At 45.5% G+C, this 20786-nt stretch overlaps 1 protein-coding gene across 5 annotated transcripts in view; it reads left to right on the top strand.

The window, feature by feature from the left end:
• VPS13D (vacuolar protein sorting 13 homolog D) overlaps nt 1–20786 on the top strand; it is a 107449-nt gene that overhangs the window by 72303 nt on the left and 14360 nt on the right. For 4 of the 5 annotated variants that reach the window (XM_042478869.1, XM_042478868.1, XM_042478871.1 and 1 more), the window contains 5 exons: nt 33–181; nt 991–1125; nt 1753–1920; nt 10820–10952; nt 11665–11860. In XM_042478869.1, the coding sequence (XP_042334803.1) occupies nt 33–181; nt 991–1125; nt 1753–1920; nt 10820–10952; nt 11665–11860 (781 nt within the window). Of the gene's footprint in view, nt 1–32; nt 182–990; nt 1126–1752; nt 1921–10819; nt 10953–11664; nt 11861–20786 lie in introns of those variants that run through there. The other variant, XR_006104987.1, reaches the window with a different exon arrangement.

Here is a 20786-nt window from a genome sequence, read left to right on the forward strand (position 1 = left end):
ACTAATAATGTCTCTCATTCAATTTGGTGCAGAGGTTGAAAGTTATGATGAAAACCTCCACGAAAAGCCAGTTGATCAAGAGGGAGCCCAGAAACGGTACTACTTTGAAAACCTCAAAATCAGTGTGCCACAGATAAAGCTGAGTGTCTTCACTTCCAGCAAGCTCCCTTTGGATCTCAAGGTAAGGCTTTTTAGGTCCCTCGCTTTGGAGTGATCTGCCGAGTGCTTCCCAAACTTGGATCTGTAGATACTACTGGGTTACAGCTCTGATAATCCCATCATGGGCTGTGATCACAGATGATGGTGGTCCAGCGGTACCTACAGATACCATCTTCCATCTGCCCCTTTCCTCTGTCGGTTCATCTTCACATTGTGTGATCTCTGACTATGTCAGTGTGCGTGTCCATGTGTCCTCCTGTGGAAGGAGGCTAAGGGTTTTATTTGGCCAATCATTTTGCTTTTTAATGGCTAACTTGAAACTAAAAGGGAGTGCATCTTAAAATAACCCAGACTTTTTTGAGTGCATAGAAAAATGACATAAGTTTCAGTTTATGCTTCTGAGGAGATCAGACTTCCTTGGGGACTTGCACGGTCTTTGTGAAATTGTTCGTTGTTGTGTGACTTCAAGTCATGTCTGACTTACAGCAACCGTAAGGTGAACCTATCTGGGGTTTTCTTAGCAAAGTTTGTTCAAAGGGGATTTTCCTTTGCCACCTTCTGAGGCTGAGAGAGTGTGACTTGCCTCAACATCATCAATGGGTTTACTCTAAGCCACCTTGAGTCCCAAAACTGTCATTCTACTTGTGCTCAAATCGAGGTTGGAAAGTAAGAACATACGATGAAGGGTAAAAGATTGATTTTAACATCTGGGCAGAAATATATCTGTTCCCAAAATCCATCATTAAATTGAGCAGGCTGTAAAGCTTCAGGCTGCAGGAAATAAAGGTTTAATTGCTGGGGGTGTTAATCCAGTTCCTCCGCTTGGTTTAGGCGCTGAAGAGTACACTGGGATTCCCGCTGGTCAGGTTTGAAGATGCCGTGATCAACCTGGACCCCTTCACCAGAGTCCACCCTTACGAGACGCAAGAGTTTATCATCAATGATATCCTGAAGCACTTTCAGGAAGTGAGTGACATACATGGCCTTAAAGGTTACAAGAGTTGGCACCACTGTATTCTCTGTACAGACCTTCCTTCCTTTCTGGTCAGCTTCTGCAAGGCCAAATCCAGGGATGGGAAACCTGTGGCTCAAGGGTTGCACCTACATGGTCTTATTTACATGGGTTACATGTACAAGTCTACATGGGTTATTTACCTCGACGTCTCCCCAGACTCACTGCATCCTCTTTACAAGATGCATGGCCAAAATCCACTGTCTTTGTACCTTTGCTCTGGGTTTTCGGCTCTTTCTGCAACGATGACGGGAGGCTGCCTTCCCACATGGTTCCTGCGAATCGCCTCGTCCTACCATTGTGGATGTGAGTTGCTCTGAAGTCACAACAAGGCACTCGATATCGATAACTTGTTGTGATGTCAGTGATGATGCCAAGTGATGAACAGGGATCAAATAGGAAGGCAGACATCCATCGTCACTTTGGAGAGACCACAAGTAATGGGGGGAATTTGGGTTTGGAATACTCCAGCCCATAGTGTTATGGCCAGTGGAGACAAGCCCTCCTTTGTGGACAACTACCTTTTTTGAACACTGGACTGTGGGAGATCTCTTAGTGATGTCTCTGGTCTCCCTTTGTAGGAGTTGCTCAGCCAAGCGGCGAGGATCCTGAGCTCTGTGGACTTCCTTGGCAACCCAATGGGTCTCCTAAATGATGTCTCGGAAGGGGTAACCGGGCTGATAAAATACGGAAATGTCGGTGGCCTTATCAGGAACGTCGCCCATGGAGTCTCAAACTCGGCTGCAAAGGTAAGGACGCCTCGGGATATCAAAATGTGAGGACCGAAGGTGGCTTTCTCTTCAGCCTTGCAATAGGATGCACTTGGTACATTTGGTGTGATGCCGGTGTTCTGAAATGGCCGTTTTGCAGATTCCGTAAAAACCTTGCAGTCCCCATACTTGCTTATTTGTGTGCTGTATAGATTGTGGCTCGGATCAAACATGACTTCAGAGCATGGTTTAGGAAACTGTTTAACTTTGGTGTTGAACTAACAGAACAAGGTATAAGTTGCTGTTTACCAGGGGAATCCCAAGCAAATTTTAAGAAGCTGGGCATGGAGCAAATGGCAAGGCAAGAACAGATAAGTATGTCCAAGCTACAGTTTCTCAGTGATGTGTTTGAAAGTTCAGACCATGGTTTGTGATGTGAATCATGACTAGGAAGATAAGGTCAGCAGTCATTTTCCCCCGAACGGAGGCCTGTTTTTCTGACTTTGTGCATGTTTGAACCAAGCCACAATCTATAAAGCACAGTCGCTAACACAAATAAGCAAGTGTGGGGATTGCTAGTCATTGTAAGGATGCTGGGACATAAGAACGGATGCCCGAGTTTCCTTGTCCTCTCCTTCCCTCTTCAAATCCTTTCCTTTTACTTTGTGCTACAACTGGAAAGCAAATTTCCAGAAACAACGTGCAGTTCAAGCTGTTACGTATTTGATTTCAAGGGCAGTTTGCAAACTGATAAAATGCCATGCCAATAAAACGATAGCCACTAAAGCCAGAATGAATGAGCACAAGGCGAAGGTCAGATTAAAACCTCCAATTTCTGTAATGGCTTCTTAACACTGACTGTTTCTTTCAAACCTTCCCGCAAAGGTTTCAAAGGCACTCTTGCTCACACTTTACCGCTTTGGCAGACTGAGCCAAAGACTTCTTCAGACTGATCTCCGCTAAGGCTTTTTGTGTTACATGACGAACGCTAGTTGAAAATCCAGGTGTGTCTTTAGGATTCTCCGTTCTCAGCATGCGCTGGTTTTGCAGTGTGCATTTCACACGGGAACCTTTGCAGACTGCAACTTGGGTGTTGGAAAGTCGTCATTCTTTTTCGCTCTGAGAAAGCCTTCACCAGGCTAGTAAAAACCCTGATCCTTGCTCCCTGGTGCAGTCTGCAAGGCAAATATCATTAATAAATCTGTCTGATCCGGCTGCAAACTTTCCACCTGATTCAGAAGAACCAGACATTTTCCCAGCCTGGTCTTCATTACATCAGTTCTAAGTTGAATGTATTTAAAGCAGCCAAAATGTGTCATCTTCCAGACTGGGGAAACCTAGGCATGCCTTCAGTTACCTGGTTTTTATTTCATTCTTTAAAAATTGTGGTTCTGTCTCCTTCTTAATGAGACTGAACTTTCAAGACCTGCAAGAATTGCACCCCCAAAATCCCCTTATTTATGGGGCAGGTATGGTTTTGCCATTGTATAGTTTCATTCTTTCTTTGCCGTTTAATTGCTGTGTTGATTATTCCCGTAATGGTTTTTCCATGTATCTTGGAGCATGCGGGGCCTGAATGGCTTCTTTCAAGGGGAGAGGTTCTGTGTGTTTAAGTTGGCACAGAGGCCCAGGTTAATGGAAGTTCACTCCAGACAGTTGTACAGCATGGTCCCTTGGCGCCTGGACTGGTTTTGTGGGTTCAGAAAGGGCTTTGGTCTTAATTATAGGCACATGAGAGGACTCCCGGCCCTTCTGCAATGCGGTGTTCAACATTTGTGGCTCTTCCTTTCTTTTATATTGGCCTGTTACAGACTGCCAAAATAAAGCTGCTTGGGGTCTCTTCGGAGGTTTGCTATTTAAATGACGCATGGGTCCTAAGAGTCCGGAGGTCGCGCCAAAGCCACACTCCATTCCTAAGCACTGGAGTGCAGCTTTGGTGCAGCTTCCGGATTCTTAGGACGCCTGCATCATTTAAACAGCATACCTCCAAAGAGACCCGAAGCAGCTTTATTTTGGCAGTCTGTAACAGGCCTTAGTTAGTTATTTTGAGTGTGCAGGTATCTGTTTGTGTTTAAACTGCATAAATATATATCCATCCATCTATCATCTTGTGTATAAATTGCATAAATATATATGCATCCCTCAGTTTGTTTTAAGGAGGGAAGGGATAGTGGGATTCATTTTACTGTATTATATGGATTTTACTGATGTAAGCTGCCTTGATCTTGTTGAAGAGGCGGGATAGAAATAATAATAATAATAATAATAATAATAATAATAATAATAATAATTTTGGTCTTAACTTGTTTTAACATGGGCATAATTCTTCCACAAAAACAATCCCCACCTTGTTACTTTCAGAAGCTGCAGGAACTATTAAACTATACAATAAAAGTACGGATATTTAAAGAGGGGAGAAAGGAAAAGGCTTCTTGCTGCCATTGCCGATCTTTTACCTCCGGAGTTTGGTGTGCAATGCAGTTTATCCCTTAAAAGATTTCCACCAGGGAAAAACTTATTTGCGGACCAAGAGTAGACCATTCTCAATGGCTTGTAATATATATATTGGGTTTGTTCCAGATTACCAATACCAGGCACCATGATACTACTCATTGGTAGCATCTGTATCATCAGACCCAAAGGGACCCTTTCCCTCTAACTTGTTACACCTCATATTCCACTTTAGAGACATCTTGAATGCCAGGGCAATCCAGCTAGATAGAGAAGGATGCAGTAAAAGGCTCCGAAAGCTATAAGTGTAAAACAGTGGAGGAACCTTCCAAGGAGAGCTCAGCTTTCATGTTAAAATTTGATGTTTTCTCTGGGAGTTTTGGTTTCTGCTGAACCAGCTGCAGCTGTTGGTGCCATGTTCCCTTCCACACACTTCACATCATCCCCTGGGTTCAGTTAGAAAGGAAAAGGTTTTCATCTGGATTAGGAAAAGGTTAAGTGGACGCAGAACAACGGAAAGTGTGAATAGTGTTCCTTTGTGCCTCTCCTGAACCCAAAGGGTGGTTGAAACCAGCTTCTTTGCACAATGATTGACCTCCAAAATTGTGCCGTCAGATCAGCTTTGAAATTCAAGACAAAATATCAGCAGATTCCCCAACAATTTCTATTGCTCTTTCAGTCCAATTGTTCCTTTGCTACTCCAACATGCCATAGATGAAAACTGGAGTGCCTATGTCCAATAATACTGCTTCTGACAATACTGATTCCTAGATTTTTGGGATCATGGAGGATCTTCATACATTCAACCTAGACAATGTGGAAATAGAAATCGTAAAGGAGTTCCTATACTTTGGGGACTGCAGTCAAGAAATCAGAAGAAGACTAGGAATGGGGAGGGCAGCTATGAAAGAGCTAGAAAAGGTTCTAAAGAGCAAAGATATGCAACTAAGCATGAAAGTTGGAATCGTACAAGCAATTGTGTTCCCCATCGCCATGTATTCATGCAAGAGCTGGACAATTGAAAGGAATAAAAAGAAAATCAACTCATTTGAGATGTGATGATGGAGAAGAGTGCTGAGGATACCGTGGACATCCAAAAATGTCCCCAAATAAATGGGTCCTAGAACTGATCAAGCCTGAAGTCTCCCTGGAAGCCAACTGAGGCTGTCGTACTTTGGCCGCGTCAAGAGAAGTCAGGACTCATGGGAAAAAACAATGATCCTAGGAAAGGTGGAAGGAAGTAGAAAGAGAGGAAGACCACATGTTAGATGGATGGACTGTTAAGGAGGACATGGGTATGAATCTGTGAGAAGATAGAGAGTCCTGGAGATGTCTCATCCACAGAGTTGAGATCAACTCAAAGTGGTTACATCAATGGAAGATCCTTGGGTAGACTCCAAATCAATCAGCGAAGGTGCCGATGCCATATTATTTATTTCCATCAATGCTTATTGCATTTCTAATAGAGGCAAATAGTACTTATAAAGCAGTCGCATCAGCGGCTACATCCGAAAAGTTGGGCCATAAGAGAGCAAGAAGAGGGGGTACTTTGCCAGGCGTAAGGCATAGAAAGGAGGAAAGGGGAATCTGTCTGGGGAGTCAAGAGGGTTAGCGTGGTTGGATCAGATTGTGGAAGGCAGAGAGATTTGGGGTCAGAAGCAAGGCCGATGAGGGCAGCAAAGGTAAGGACAAAGAGTTTCTTCCAGATCCAGGATAGAGATTTCCTGTACTGCTTTTTTTGGCAAGCAGGTTGCTTTGCAAAGCCCTGCCGTAGTTCAGCTCCTTGGCGATTTGTCCAAAGGACTCCACCTTTCTTTAGTTGCGGTTGCTGGCCTGGCTGACAGGAGGTGCCGTTCTGCTTCAATTCAGCCTTGCGCTCGCTGGGGCTAATTTTGTGTGAGCATTGAGCTGTGAGATTGTGCGCATTACATAATGCATATTGTCTGTTTGGAAAGAGACACACACACACACCCCTTGCCTTTGCAGCCTTTCTCTCCTCCTCCTCCTCCTCCTCCTTGGTGTAGATCTTCATGAATGATGACTTTGAACCCTAGCAGAAGAACAGTGAGATCTGGACAGATTGCTCTGTCCCTTGTAATAAGTAAGCATTCAGAAGAAGCAAGCTGGCATCTACCCTGCCAGCTTTCCTTTCATTTCTTTTCTTCCCCCAAGTAAACATTTTTAAGTAGGGTCAGGAAGAGACATGTGCAGCAAAGGAACAGCTCAGAACAGCTCACAGAGTTGGGTTATTTAAACATTTCCTTGCCATCTAGGCCTTAAATTAAAAACAAGATCAGTCTGTTCATGTTCTTCTTCTGACTGTGAATGGTTGTGATGTACCTGTCAAAATGACTCCCCCAAAATGGGGAAGGGAGTGAAACTGAAGCTCTGGCTTCTCTGGATTTGCTGTGCTTTTACCTTGGTGCACCTCTAACTAATAATTCAGTTCTTCTGCAAATTCATTTAAACTTGTTTAAAGGCCTCCAAAGAAGGAGACTCCACCAGCCTTGGAAGCAGGCTATTCCACCGTTAGATAGTTCATCCAGCCAAGAGTTTCTTCCTAATACTTAGGTGGAACCTCTTCAAGTTTGAATGCATTCGTTTGCGTTCTGGTTCCTGGAGCTAAAGTAGAAATATCTACCATAAAAGATGGTAGATGATGGTCACGTAGACCATAAAGATGGTAGAAGATGGCCACGTAAACCATGGTAGAAGGATGGTCATGTAAGAGATGGAGCCAGCTGGTGTTCTGCTGCTCCAGAAACCATTCAGACAATTGCATTCAAAGGACAAGAAGTGTAGTTTCACCCAAATATTAGGAATGATTTCTTGGCTGGAAGGACTATCTGCCTGAAAGGGTGGTAGAGTTTACCTCTTCGGAGGTCTTCAACCAGTGGTTGGGTAACCCTCTTTTGGGGGGCATTAGTTGTGTCTCCTGGAATGGACTGGTTGCCTCTTGTGGTCCATTCCAACTCTGTGATTTTGGTTTTTATGGTTCTGTTCTCATGTGGGACACGCAGTGGAAGTTCTTCTGTTAGGAAGAACTTACTGACAGTAGGGGCTGTTCGACAGTGGAACACACTCCTTCCTCGGAGTGTAGTGGAGTCTCCTTCCTTGGAGGTCTTTAAGCAGAGGCTGGATGGCCATCTGTTGGGGATGCTTTGATTTGGATTTCCTGCATGGCAGAATGGGGTTGGACTGGATGGCCCTTGAGGTCTCTTCCAACTCTATGATTCTGTGATTCTATGATTCTATACAAAAGACGGCACTTGAAAAGTCTCAGAGCTTGGCGGTGTTACTTTTCCAGACGACATTTCCCATATTCCCTGCAGCCAATGTGACTTTGCCACGTTGAGAGCCGTTCCAGCCCTGGGTGCGGGGAACAGAGCTTGGGAAACCCCCCTTCCAAGCTGGCAAGCCTGGCAAACGGAGCGTTCCTTTCCCCTTGAATTGGGGTTGCCTTGTTTGTGTCTCCTCCTCGGAATGGGATCACTGCAAGGCAAGGCTTTGGTGTCTTCCCCTTGCGTTTGAGTTCTCTCCCTCTTGCAGCTTTTGTGCCAAACCCTTCAGCCACGAGGAGGAGGAGGAGGAGGGAGGAAAGCTTTATGCCCCTCGCTTTCCCTGTTCCGACAAAAAGGGGGAGAACAAGTGATCTGTTAAAAGCATATTAGTTGTTTAATAAAGTGTAGCTTGGCCGCTCGCTGAACCCGCCGGTGACTCTCCAATCGGGGTCAATCCAAGTTCACTCCGTGGACTTTTGACTGCCTTCTGTGGCTGTGAAAACAGCCGGCTGCTCCTGCAGGGATCACTCATTCAGTCCTGTAACACAAAACTATTGCCCGCGGGCACCTGCTGAGCAGCTTTGCAGGGGCTCCTTGCGGGCAGCTCCCTCGTCCTTCCCCCTCCGGGCCGCACTTGGGGTAGATGCGGGGCTGGAGAACGGAGCCCTCCGCCTCCTTTTCCTCCGTCCCGAATGCCCTGGGCTAAGCGGGCATCCATCTGGATGACTTCGAGGATTGCCCAGCCACATGCTATTATTGTCAGCATGCATTAGGAGACTGAGCTACGGAGGAGATGTGAGCTAATGTAGAGGCCTGTGGTTGGGTTGGGTGACCAATGGACTCGGTTTACCAAAACGACAGAGAGAATATGGCCAGCGACAGCAACCGCCGCCGTTCTGGTGGACCACAATTTAGGACCACAAGCAACTGACTCAACTATAAGTCGACCTCATGTATAAGTCGAGGGGCCAAAATTATAGATATTGCTATGACCCATAGATAAGTTGAGGGTAAAACTTAGGGCACGTAGCAAAGGATCTAAAGGATGAAGCAAAGCAAAACAACGTCAAAGAACTTCCAAAATCCCAGCAGACATCACTCTTTGTGCTTATCCTTAAAATGTGATGGATCAGAGAATAGAGGGAGTCAGTGCTTCCAGGACAGATTATACTCTTGCTTTTCACCAAGGGATGGTTCCTTCTTTTAAATAAGAGTTAAGATACAGTATTTACATTGACCCATGGATAAGTCGACTCAGTTTATTTGGGTCAATTTTTAGACCTAAATGTCTAGAGGTATACATGAGTAGATACAGTAATCTAAGTCTTTAAAAATGGTTGTTGTTGGTGTTGTCAGCTGCCTTTGTGTCAACCCAACTCATGGTGACCCTATGGATGAGACATCTCCAGGACCTCCTATATTCCTCTTCTCTGCTTAGGTCCTCCAAATTCAGTCTCATGACGTTCCTGATCAAGTCTATCCATCTGGTGTGTTGTCTTCCTCTATTTCTACTACCTTCTACCTTTCTAGCATCGTTGTCTTTTCTAGTGAGTTGTACCATCTCATGATGTGCCCAAACTATGACAGCTTCGGTTTCATCATTTTGGTTCCCAGGGAGAGTTTGGGCTTGGTTTGTCCTAGGATCCATTTGTGTGTTTTTTTGACCATCCATGGTATCTTCAGTACTCTTCTCCAGCACCACATCTCCGATAAGTTGATTTTCGTTTTATTGGCTTTCTTCACCATCCAGCTCTTGCATCCGCACATGTTTATGGGGAATACGATGGCTTGGACAATCCTCGCTTTAGTGCTCAGCTGTATCTCTTTACACTTTAGGACCTTGGCAAGTGGAGAAGTAATGTTGGACTCCATCAGGAAGCAGGCTTCACATCTCAGTTTTGAAGCGAAGGAGGGAAGAATGATCAGGCGTTGTTTGTTGTGTTAAGAACCCAATCAACATTTATATCCCTGCCATACAGTAATAAGTGCACATTGCTGTCTGTCTGTTATAAACATCTGTTTTTCTCCTTTCGGCATGTGTACCTTGTGTAGCGCCAACTGACTAGACACATTTCCCACTTGTATTTCTTGTTCTTTCACTCTCTTTATTTTTTTGCGCGGTCCATGGGCCACATTCTTGTCTGTACGTAGCTAGGAACATTTGTCCGAACATGTCTGTTTATGGAAGTTAAAGCTGCTTTATTCTGGTTTTCGTGAGGATTAACTCTTATGGTGCTCCTTGTGGATTTCTTGGGGGGGAAGACAACTTTGCCAGTCAATTTTTGGGTCCAAAACAAAAAGCCTATTGTGCTAGTCTCTTTCCATTTCAGCAGAGGCACTTGACATACATCAAACATTCACCTAGCCTTATGACCCTGGGGCACAAGTGAGGAAACCCAATGGTAAAGGGCAGGTCATGCATCTTTTAATTCATCCTCTCCTGCCCAAGAGAAAGGGCTGTGCCTCGTAACTCCGCAGAATTGCTTCTTGCGTCTGAGCCCAGGAAGTGCTGCAGACTTTGAAATGCCTTGCGGGTTTGTAGCCCAGACCACAAATCCCATCTTTCTGTATCTCATTGTGCTCTGACCCCATCCTCCCAACCATGCAACTGCTAAATCCTCATCTTTCCTTCGACAAAAGCAAACTGCTGCAGCCTCTCCTAGTTTGCGTGTCCTTCCCCATTTGATAACTTTTGCCATCTTGACTACATTTTGATGTACCCTAGTTTTCATATGTGGAACCTTGGAGGATGTAGAGCAGCAAGGAAAGGTGGATTATAAGAGTGTTACATTTTTTGGAAGAGTCCACACACTTTGCTGGTTGTTCATCAGGTTGGCTGTTACAATAATTTTAATACAGGTGAAGTATCCCTTCTTATCCAGAATTTCAAAGTACTCCAAAATATAAACGTTTTTGATCCACATCCTTGTACTGTATTTACAAAGCTGGAAAGAGATGTGGCTGGAGAGAAACACAAGGATTTGTGAAATGGTGGGAGGCGTGGATCCATGCTAAGCTCCGTGCTTGGATTCCCACCATTTCGAAGGTCCTTATCTTTCTCCAATCTCAGTATATATATGTGTACAAGTATTCCAAAATCCAAAATACCTCTGGTCCCAAGCATTTTGTTTAAAGGCGTTCACATTTGTGTGTGTGCATTGTTGAGTTTTAATGGGTGTCCTGTGTTACTTCTTGTCCTATAATAGTTTACTGGGACTTTGTCTGATGGCTTGGGGAAGACGATGGATAACCGGCATCAAACGGAGCGAGAGTACATCCGATACCACGCGGCAACTAGCGGTGAACATCTTGTGGCTGGCATCCAAGGACTGGCTCATGGTAATGTGTTAAAGCCATGTGAAGCTGTGTCATGTGCTGCTTTTGTTTGAAAGGCTTCAGAAGAATAGTGGTTTTAACTTTATTATAGCCAGAGCAGTGGATGTGGTTGGTGTCAACCGGTGCCAGGGAGGGTGAACTGCTTTGCTCTGCCCCTTGACTGCCTGCCCACCTCAACCATGGCATCACCCCCTTGGAAAGACCTTCAGGGTCCAGTGTGGTTGCAGCCACACCGGACCTGGATCGCAAGCCCCCTGGAAAGGCCTTCAGGGTTGGCACAACTGCTCCGCACCATGAAGGCACCAACCCAGGCCAATATCTGCCACTCCTGAGGGGGCAGCACTGCGGCCCCTCGAGGGGCCATTTAAGGTCCCGTGTGTCTGCTTGGACAAGCAGTAAAAGCACTGTTTCTTGCTTGCCCAATAGCCATGCCAGTCCCTTCGGGTATACTGCCCTGCTGGGTGACACCCGGTGCAGTCCGCACCCCCTGTACCTTCCGAGTGATTCCACTAAACCAGACATTTTGGCTCATCTCCCAGTTGCCTTCGAGGAATCTTAGTAGTTTGCAGGCATACTTGATTTTTCATATTTGATTGTTGACTTTCCTTAACCAGGAGGTTCTAGGAAAATATTCGGAGTGAATTGTCGTTGAATCCCGAGGGTTTTTTGAGCTGCTATACATTTCCTTTCCCTCTCCCTCTCTTTTTCTGGACAGGTATCATTGGTGGATTAACCAGTGTAATAACCTCAACGGTAGAAGGAGTGAAAACGGAAGGGGGATTCAGCGGCTTTATATCTGGCCTCGGGAAAGGGCTTGTCGGAACGGTGACCAAACCAGTGGCTGGCGCACTGGATTTTGCCTCTGAAACAGCCCAGGCAGTGAGAGAAACGGCCACGCTCACTGGTCCCAGGTTAGTCCAGCATCTGTTTGTATATGATCCTCCTCCTGTTTCGTCATCACCTGGCATCTTAGGTTAGACTGAAAGTTAGGCTGGCTGCCGTAATGTGACTCGGTAAATTTTGTAGCCTAGTGAGGGCTCAAACCTGAGTATTTCCAGGCCCAGTCTAACACGGTAAACACTATTGCTTTTATTTTGTGTTACAGTTTATTAGTGCTGCCGCACAAGAAATGTTCACTCTGACGATTGTTCAAAGAATTTTGGAGAATGCTGACTTTATAGAAATGCAGAGCCATCGTTTGCTCTCCATCCCTGCAGCCATTGCAAGAGTAATCTGATATTTGCATCCTTATCATTGACTCCTCAAGTCTGCATTCTCCTTTCCAGGGTGCAGTTTTAATTGAAGCCTCCATAGCCAAGATTTTGGATTTCCGTTCTTCTCTGTGTTTCCATTTGTTTGTTTTTTGAACACCTACGCTGGCAAATTATTCCGGAGAAAGGGAAAGGTGGCAGAATGGCATTTCTGGAGAAAGGGAAAGGTGGCAGAGCAAACTGGGATTATTTTTGCAGGGAGGTGGGAAGTTGGGGGAGTCCCCAGAAAAGCATCTGGGGACCCTATTTGACCCAAACCTGTGCTAGGATAAATGCATGAGAGCATTTCAATCCTTGTCCTCAAGGAAGGAGGAACTTTTCCTTACATACTGAGAAAAATCTTCTCCTTCTAACACGACATATAATGTCATCGCAGGAGGGCAAAGTGTTGGTAAATTTGCCAGGGGGCCACCAAGGGATGGGAATGGGTAGCCCTGGGCCTTTTCCCTGGATTGGGCTCAGAGTGGCCCTCTGCTGCCCCTGAAGTTTGAATTGCATAGGACAGTGATGGTGAACCTTTACGAGGCTGAGTGCCCAAATTGCAACCCAAAACCCACTTATTTATTGCAAAGTGCCATGTCCCTCTGGCTTTCTAGTAACAAACACTGGCAAACTCTGTGCTGGGGTGATGGCACATGTGCCCACAGAGAGGGCTCTGAGTGCCACCTCTGGCATGCGTGCCATAGGTTCGCCATCACTGGCATAGGATCTCCCAGAAAAAACCACAACGGAGACACATCTCCAAGCGTTCAATCGACGGCTGCTTTGTTGTAGAGAAAGCCCACCATGTTTTGGCCTGTGCACATTTTTACGGCCTTCTTTGGGAGCCATCTGAAAAAGATTTTTTACAAAATGTAATAACAAAGCAGTCATCTGTTGAGTTCTTTGAGGTGTGTCTCTGGTTTTTGCTGTGGATTCCGTTGACGCTTTCCGGTTTCTTGCCTCTTTTGGGATCTTGCTCTCACCCAACCGGAGCTGCTTTGGATGTTGCTTTTCTCAGGGTGAAGTTTATACAAAATGGCACAGTTTAGCCCAATGTGCTGTTTGGGTTTGGCAGTTCTCTATACAGATTTGATGAGCCAAGCGTAGGAGGGCAGTCAGAGAAAGAATCAATAACTTCCTTACAGTATGTAATCCTGAAATATCTGCGTAAGGCGTAAAGATATTGCAATCCGAGGTCGACACTAATACGGTTGGGAGAAGAACGCAGGAACCTAGTCATTGTTTCCATGGTTTGTTTTGTTTGAATGAAACTCCCTCTGTTGCATTTGCTTCACCATTCTGCTATGAGTGCTTTGGAACTGGACCTAACAGAGCACTGTTCCAAATACTGTTTTTCCTTCCCTTTTTTCTGGCTTAGGTTTGCATTGTCTTTGCTGTACGTGTATAAGGCCATGTATCTTACTTAAAGAATGCAGAAATATAACAATTCCTTGAGCGTTCTTGCTACTGCAGAAGGGCAGAATGATTCAGAGAAGGATGTGGGGGCAAGGAACAGGGTGCTACCCAGTTTTCGTCTGAAAAGTTCAGTATCGAAGGCTGGTGGCATATACGCTTGGAATATCTCTAAGAGATTCATTTCCATGTGGCTTTTTCCATTCTGCATCTCATGAAGTTAACTCTACAACAGTGATGGTGAACCTTTTAGAGGCCGAGTGCCCAAACTGCAACCCAAAACCCACTTATTTATTGCAAAGTGCCATGTCCCTCTGGCTTTCTAGTAACAAACTCTGGCAAACTTTATGCTTGGGCGACAGGACATGTGCTCACAGAGAGGGCTCTGAGTGCACCTCTGGCACGCGTGCCATAGGTTTGCCATCACTGCTCTAGAAGCTCAGACCCAGGACTCTGACTCAGCAGCTGGTATCTTGCGAATCTCCGCTTTGCACGAAAGGCAGTTTTGTAGTCTTCGAGGAATTCAGAAAAGGAAGCATGCCACAAGTGTCTGAAACCACAAAGGCATCCTTTATCCCCTGGTGTATGTATGTATGTGTGTGTTACACATACCACCATGTTTTTACCTGAGAGGACACCTCTCTAGGAATTTCCAGGTCCTCCAGTGCAACTCTGTGGTCAGTTGTCCGACAGGCACTGACCATAGAACTGTGCCGGAGTAGCTACAAAGACCTAGTAGAGTGTTCTTTCTAGGACCCTCTAGGTCTTTCAGTGCAGCTTTTAATTAAAATTGACCATAGAGTTACACTGGAGGAGCTACAAAAGCCTAGTAGACTATTCCTTCTAGGAATCTCTAGGTCTTTAATGCAACTTTTAGTGACCATAGAGTTGTGCCAGAGGACCTAGATATTCCTAGAGAGAACATATTAACCAAATCTGTGAATAATCAAATCCGCAAATAACAAAGCTGCAAATATGGAGGGATGAGTGTGTGTGAGTGTGTGCGCGCACACACACACACACATATACACACACACATACAATAGACACGTTTGCTGCTGTACTCCGACATGTAGGGCCCTGAAAGATGTGCTCTTTCCCTGTTTGAACCTTTTGAAGGCTTCACCTTCATCTCCTTATCACATTCTCTCTGAGATCCGTTAGGTCATAATGTAGTGCAATGCTTCTGCTTGAAGAACTATGCTCTCTTTTCAACACCTCCGATTGCATACCTACCCAACATTTCACAGATTAAAACCAGGACGCACATAGCCAAGCAAAGTCAGAGCGTGCCCAACATGGGAAAAGTTTCCTTTTCGCACTTTGGGCTCAGTTTACAGCAATTGTAGTAAGTTGGGAGCAAAGGAGGAAAGATGGTGGAGGAGAGACAAACAGCTGAAAAAGTGGGGTAACAGGATTAACTGGGATTGCCCCGGCCAAACTGGAACAGTGGGAAGTTTTATTTTCCATCAACTGTCATGGACTCAAGCCTGCTTCATCAGATGGGCGAAACTGGAGCTGGTCAGGTTTCTGGCTTGGAAGAAGTGGTCTGGAATCCATGAAAGTGTATGTCAAATAATAAAACATCTTGGTCCCAAAGGTGCCACTGGACTCATTGCTGTTCTGCCTGTTTAAGCTCTCATCCCCTCGGAAATGCACTAAATGCATTTGAGGGAAGAGGACTTTTAAATATGTCTGTGTGTATATTTGAACTTGGAAATGCAAAAGGCTTCCTGAAAGGTTAGAGTGACTGAAGGGTGCGCTGAAAATGCGTTGCTTTCCAGAGCTGGCGATGGTGAACTGCCCTCCTCCAGAGCCTTGCGAATGCCCTGAGCGTTCGCTGTCGCTCAGAGCCGCAGCCCAGATGCGAGCCGAAAAATGAAAACCTGCATTTGCAAATGTCTTTTCCGTCTGTTGGCTGAACTCTGCATACTCCCGAGCGCTCCAAAAGCCGGAACAATCATTTCTCATTCTCGTGTCACTTATGTAAGGCTCTTATAACCAGACCTCGAGACGAACGAATGCAATCAATTTCCTTTCACTTTTGAATAGCTAGGAGAAAAGGCATGACTCGCTTTCGGTTAGCTCTCTTGGACACTTATTTGCTAGTCCTGGTAAATTTCGTAGCTGGAGTGAAAGAGCTTTTTCCCTGGCCATTTTGGCACTGGCGTCCTGCGATCACTTTCATGAAACCTCCTCATCAGATGGAAATCTTGAATAAGCAGAGAGCGAGGGATTAGCCATATTATCGTCGTTGGTCTCCCCCCGCTTTCAAATACAGTTATTTCCCCTCCTGCAGAGATTCAAAGTGGGAGAAGCACACTGAGACCCAAGCATTTCTGTAGCACTTTCGGAGGGACTGTAAAAAATGAGGGATCAAAAGGACGTGGCTAGAATTAGCTGTGTTTTTTATCTTTGCGCAAAGCGGCACAGTAAGGTCTGGAGAGCCCAGTGTTTCCAAACGGGGTCAGGAAGCCTTCATAGGAGAGCAGCCTGTCTTGGCAATGGGAAGAAAAATATTACCTGCTGGATGTCATTTGGTTTCCTGCGTTTTTGTGCCCTCCCTTCTAAACCAGTGCCTTCTGCCACTGGTTGCAAGACCGTTGAATCTAGTTCTCTGCCATGCAGGAATCCTCGATGAAAGCACTCCCTAAAACATGCCCATCCAACCTCCTTTTCAAGACCTCCAAAGAAAGAACATCCACCTCTCTAGGGCAATCTGTTCCACAGTGGAACCGTTTTTACAGTCAATAGGTTCTTCCTAATGTTTGGGTGGGATCTCTTTCCTTCTAACGTAAAGCCGTTGCTTCGTATCCTAGTCTCTGGGACAGCAGAAAACAAGCTCACTCCACCTTCAGATATTTAGAGATGGCTGTCATCTCACCTCTCCGTCTTTTCTTCTTCAAGCTAAACATGCCCAGCTCCGTAAGCTGTTCCTCGCAGGGTTTGGTCTCCAGACCTTTTACCATCTTGGTAACCGTTTTCTGGACTCCTTTCCAGCTTGTTGATATCTTCCTTGAACTGAACATACTCTTCCAATTAAGGTCTGACCAAAGCGGAATAGAGTGCGAAGTCAAAGGCTTTTATGGCCGGCATCCACAGTTTTAGAGAAGATGCCAAAGCCACAGATGCTGGTGAAACGTCAGGAGCAAACTCTTCTGGAACATGGCCACAGAGCCCAAAAGACCCACCAAAAACTACAGAATAGAATGCCCCCATTGCTTCCCCTGATCTGGACACTGTGTTCCTTTTGATGCAGTCTAGACTTGCATTGCATTGGCTTTATTTCCAAAATAGTCCTGTGCATTCTCTTTTTTAACTCATCTGAGGCCAAAATGCTGTTTTATGCACATGTGGAACACTATGGCAGAATATATAAACAGTTCACATTCTGGTCCCGTAACTTTTGTCTCTTTGGCTTTGTGGTTTATGGCATCATGACTCGCTTTCTGACCCTAGACTGGTTCACCCAGTTGGAGGTGTCAGCTGCAGTTTGTGCAACAAGTCATTGCAATAGCTAGATGTCTGTATCTGCTGTGGACAGTCGCTTACTGTTCCCATAGTTTTCCACTTCAAAAAACACATCCAGGAGAAGGTTTGTGGCAGGAATAGATGCAAATCTTTCTATGTACCCAGTAGACATGATATCGTTGCATGGTCCCCATGCCTCTCTACGCATAATGTTTAAGGAGCATAAGAAAGTGCCTTATCCTGAATCAGGCCATTGCTCTGTCTAGGTCACTGTTGCTTATGCTGCCTGGCATCTAATCTCCAGGGTTTCGGGTAGGAGTCTTTCTAAGCCGTTTGTAGATGGGCCAGGACTGACACCCAGGATCTTCTCCATGCAAAGCATGTAGTCTGCAGTCTATGATCATATAGCTAAACATCAATCAGTCAATCTTTATTGCAGTTTATGACCGCTCTCCAAAAGAGCAAGCTCCAGAGAACAGGACCCGGAATAATGGATTCAAGCTGCAGGAAAAGAGATTCCACCTCAACATTAGGAAGAACCTCCTGACAGTCAGGGCTGTTCGACAGTGAAACACACTCCTTCCTCGGAGTGTAGTGGAGTCTCCTTCCTTGGAGGTCTTTAAGCAGAGGTTAGATGGCCATCTGTCGGGGATGCTTTGATTTGGATAGCCTGCATGGCAGAATGGGGTTGGACTGGATGGCCCTTGTGGTCTCTTCCAACTCTATGATTCTATGATTCCAACAAAATTAATTAAAATGAATGTGCAAGACAAGGAACAAGACAGGTGGAGGAGAGCGATTTCTTATGCACAAGGTTGTCAGATTGTACCTGCAGCAGCACAAAATGTAGCGGCACTCAGAGTAATGGATGCATTTTCATCACAGAGGAGGAAGGAAACATAAAAAGCGTCGTAACATCCTGGTAGTTTAATTAAAGCCAATTCACTAAAAGTTTTCCTAATGCCGTGATGGAAAAGGCAACTCCCGGCTGCACATCCTTCAAATGGCCTTCCCTTCCCCAGAGCAGGAGAAAACGATCGCAGGAACTGGTCCATGGACTCTCCTGGATTTTGCTGAATATTTCAGTGAATTGCATAGTTACAGGACAGAAAAGTTTGCTGCTGCTGCTGCTGTTACTACTGAAGTGTTTTCTCCTGTCTATACTGGGGTCCTATGTGTACCTTTCTAAAGCCAAACCTCTACATGGGAAATACTTCATAATGTGCCCAAGGAGCACATTTGTTCAGAGGTAATGAGATCCTCTTTTCTTTTTCTCCTTTTTTCTTCTTCTGTGCAGCCCCACTGAGGTCTTGAAAGAGATGATAGATGTAGGCTGGGTTTCCATACAAAACATTTTTGTTCGGGAAGCAAATCAGTTATCGCAAGGCAACGGAAAGGCAAGCGGGGTTGGTTTCACACCAGCAGAGAGGCACCAGCCACCTCACAGTCTGTCCTTTCTGTTTCCCAGACTGATGACTTGTGATATTAGTCAAAACCCACCCGCTGCCCCTTCTTTGTGAGCCCTTGCAGTGACAGCCACTTGCTCATCTGGGAGCCGCTTGACAAATGCGTTTGCTCCAGCGAGCTGCAAAAGCTGGTTCAAAAATAAGATGACAAGCTTTGACAAGTTTCGCCGTGGCGGGGGAGAGATCTGGGGGTATGGCTGTGGACTAAAACAAGCCCTCTGTCTCCCCTTAATGCAGCATTGCTCAAAGTGGTGGTCCTTGGACTGGTGCCGGCCTGCAAGCAATGGGTTTTCAGGAAAGAAAGGAACAGTTGTACCCAACGGGCACAAATACGCCGGTACAGATCCTGGCACATATGGGGGGGAAAGTATCAGCCTCTCTCCCCATCTGTTAGCTTGAAGAGCACTGCCTTAATAGATGTGGGACTCAACTACACTGCGACAGATTGTATGATGAATTATAATGGACGTCTCGGATGTCCTTTGGTAGTCCCACCTTTGGGAATATGGCTCAGACAGGCTCTCTGCACAATGGTGGAGGCCAGAGAGAACAAGAAAGCCCAATTGTTCTACGGTGAAACAGGACAAGGACAGGGATCCCTGAGAAATTGTGTTGCGATGCTGTGGGGAGCCACTGTGGTCTAGCATTTACCCTTCCCCATCCCGGGAAGTCATTGCAGGTAATGAGAGCTGCAAAGGCATACCTTGCGCTCCATTTGCAGACCACGTTTTCCCCAGGTTTGAGGTGGCAGAATTCAGAGTATGCAAAAGGGTCTCACCACTATGTCTAACAGAGCGAAAGACGTTGTAGGAGAAGCTTTCCTAGACTTGGTTTGCTGGGCACCATTTCACTCCATGCATCTGAGGAAGTAGACCAAGTCTTGGAAAGCTCATGCTATATCCTTCACTCAGTTAGTCTCAAAGGTGTTACAGGATCCCTTTGCGTACAGGTGTTAGGTGTTATTCTGAACAGATCTCAGCCATAGAGATCACAAAACCGCTCACTCCAGGAATGGCATCCTAGAATCTTAGGGCTTGAAAGGACCACAAGGGCCAACTCATCCAACCCCCTGCCATGCAAATATACACAACCAAAGTATTCCTGAGAGATGCCCATCCATCCTCTGTTTAAACACCTCCAAAGATGGAGAGTCCATTGCCTTCTGAGATACTCTGCTTCAGTATTGAACAATTCTTATAATAAATCTCTTTTTTAGTCATTTGCATCCTTTGGTTTGTATCCTGTTCTTTGGAGCAGCCAAAAAAAGAAGCTTGCTTCATCTGGTACATGACATTCCTCCAGATATTTAAAGATGGCTCTCATGTCATGTGTCAGTCTTCTCTTCTTCGAGTGAAACATACCCAACTCTCTCAGTCATTCCTCATAAGATTTGGTTTCCAGACCTTTGGTCGCTTTGGTTGCTCTTCTCTGGACAGGTTCCAGCTTGTCAGGAACCTTCTTGTATTGCAATGATTGGTTATTCCTGTTATTGCATCTGACTCCTGGAAGAGCCATGTTGAAGTGGTTGGCTGGTCATAATCTCGAGTTGTTGTGTGCCTTCAAGTTGTTTCCGACTTATGGCGACCCTAAGGCGAACCTCCCATAGGGTTTTTGGGGCGGCAAGATTTTTTCAGAGGAGGGTTGTCATGGTCTTAGGCTATGTTAGTCTGTAAGAATCAGTATGTAGAGAGATCTTGTAGTGCCTTTGAGACTCACTGAAAGAAAGAAGTTGGCAGCATGAGCCTTTGTAGCCTTGGCTCTACTTCCTCAGATGGATTTCCAAATGGAGATCCAAATGCACCGGAGGAAAGAGACTTAAGTGTACAAAAGCTCATGCTGCCAACATTTTTCTTTCAGTCGGTCTCAAAGGTGCGACAAGATCTCTCTCCATACTCCCTTTTAACAGTCCTCAAAACAGTGCCATTGTGTTTAGATTGAATGTCAGAAAACTTAACAACATCAAGGCTTGTGATGGTGAGCGGACGCTGCGGACGAGACCTAGTCTTGGTTTCCCGATCCGTATCACTGTTGCTGCAGTTGTAGCTCTTTAAATTCAAATCCGAAAAGCGTGTTACTGCTTCAAAAATGGCACAAATCAAAGTTCGTTCTCTGAAGGAAGGCCTTGCGCAAAGAGAACCAAGTTGTGTGTTTTGTTTCCTTTGCCCGGCTGCTGTGAGTGTGTGAGCAGGAACGGCATGGCGCATCATGTTATGAGCAGGAGCCCTTGAATGGTG

Source organism: Sceloporus undulatus, chromosome 7, assembly GCF_019175285.1.
Source record: "Sceloporus undulatus isolate JIND9_A2432 ecotype Alabama chromosome 7, SceUnd_v1.1, whole genome shotgun sequence".
Lineage (NCBI taxonomy): Eukaryota > Metazoa > Chordata > Lepidosauria > Squamata > Phrynosomatidae > Sceloporus > Sceloporus undulatus.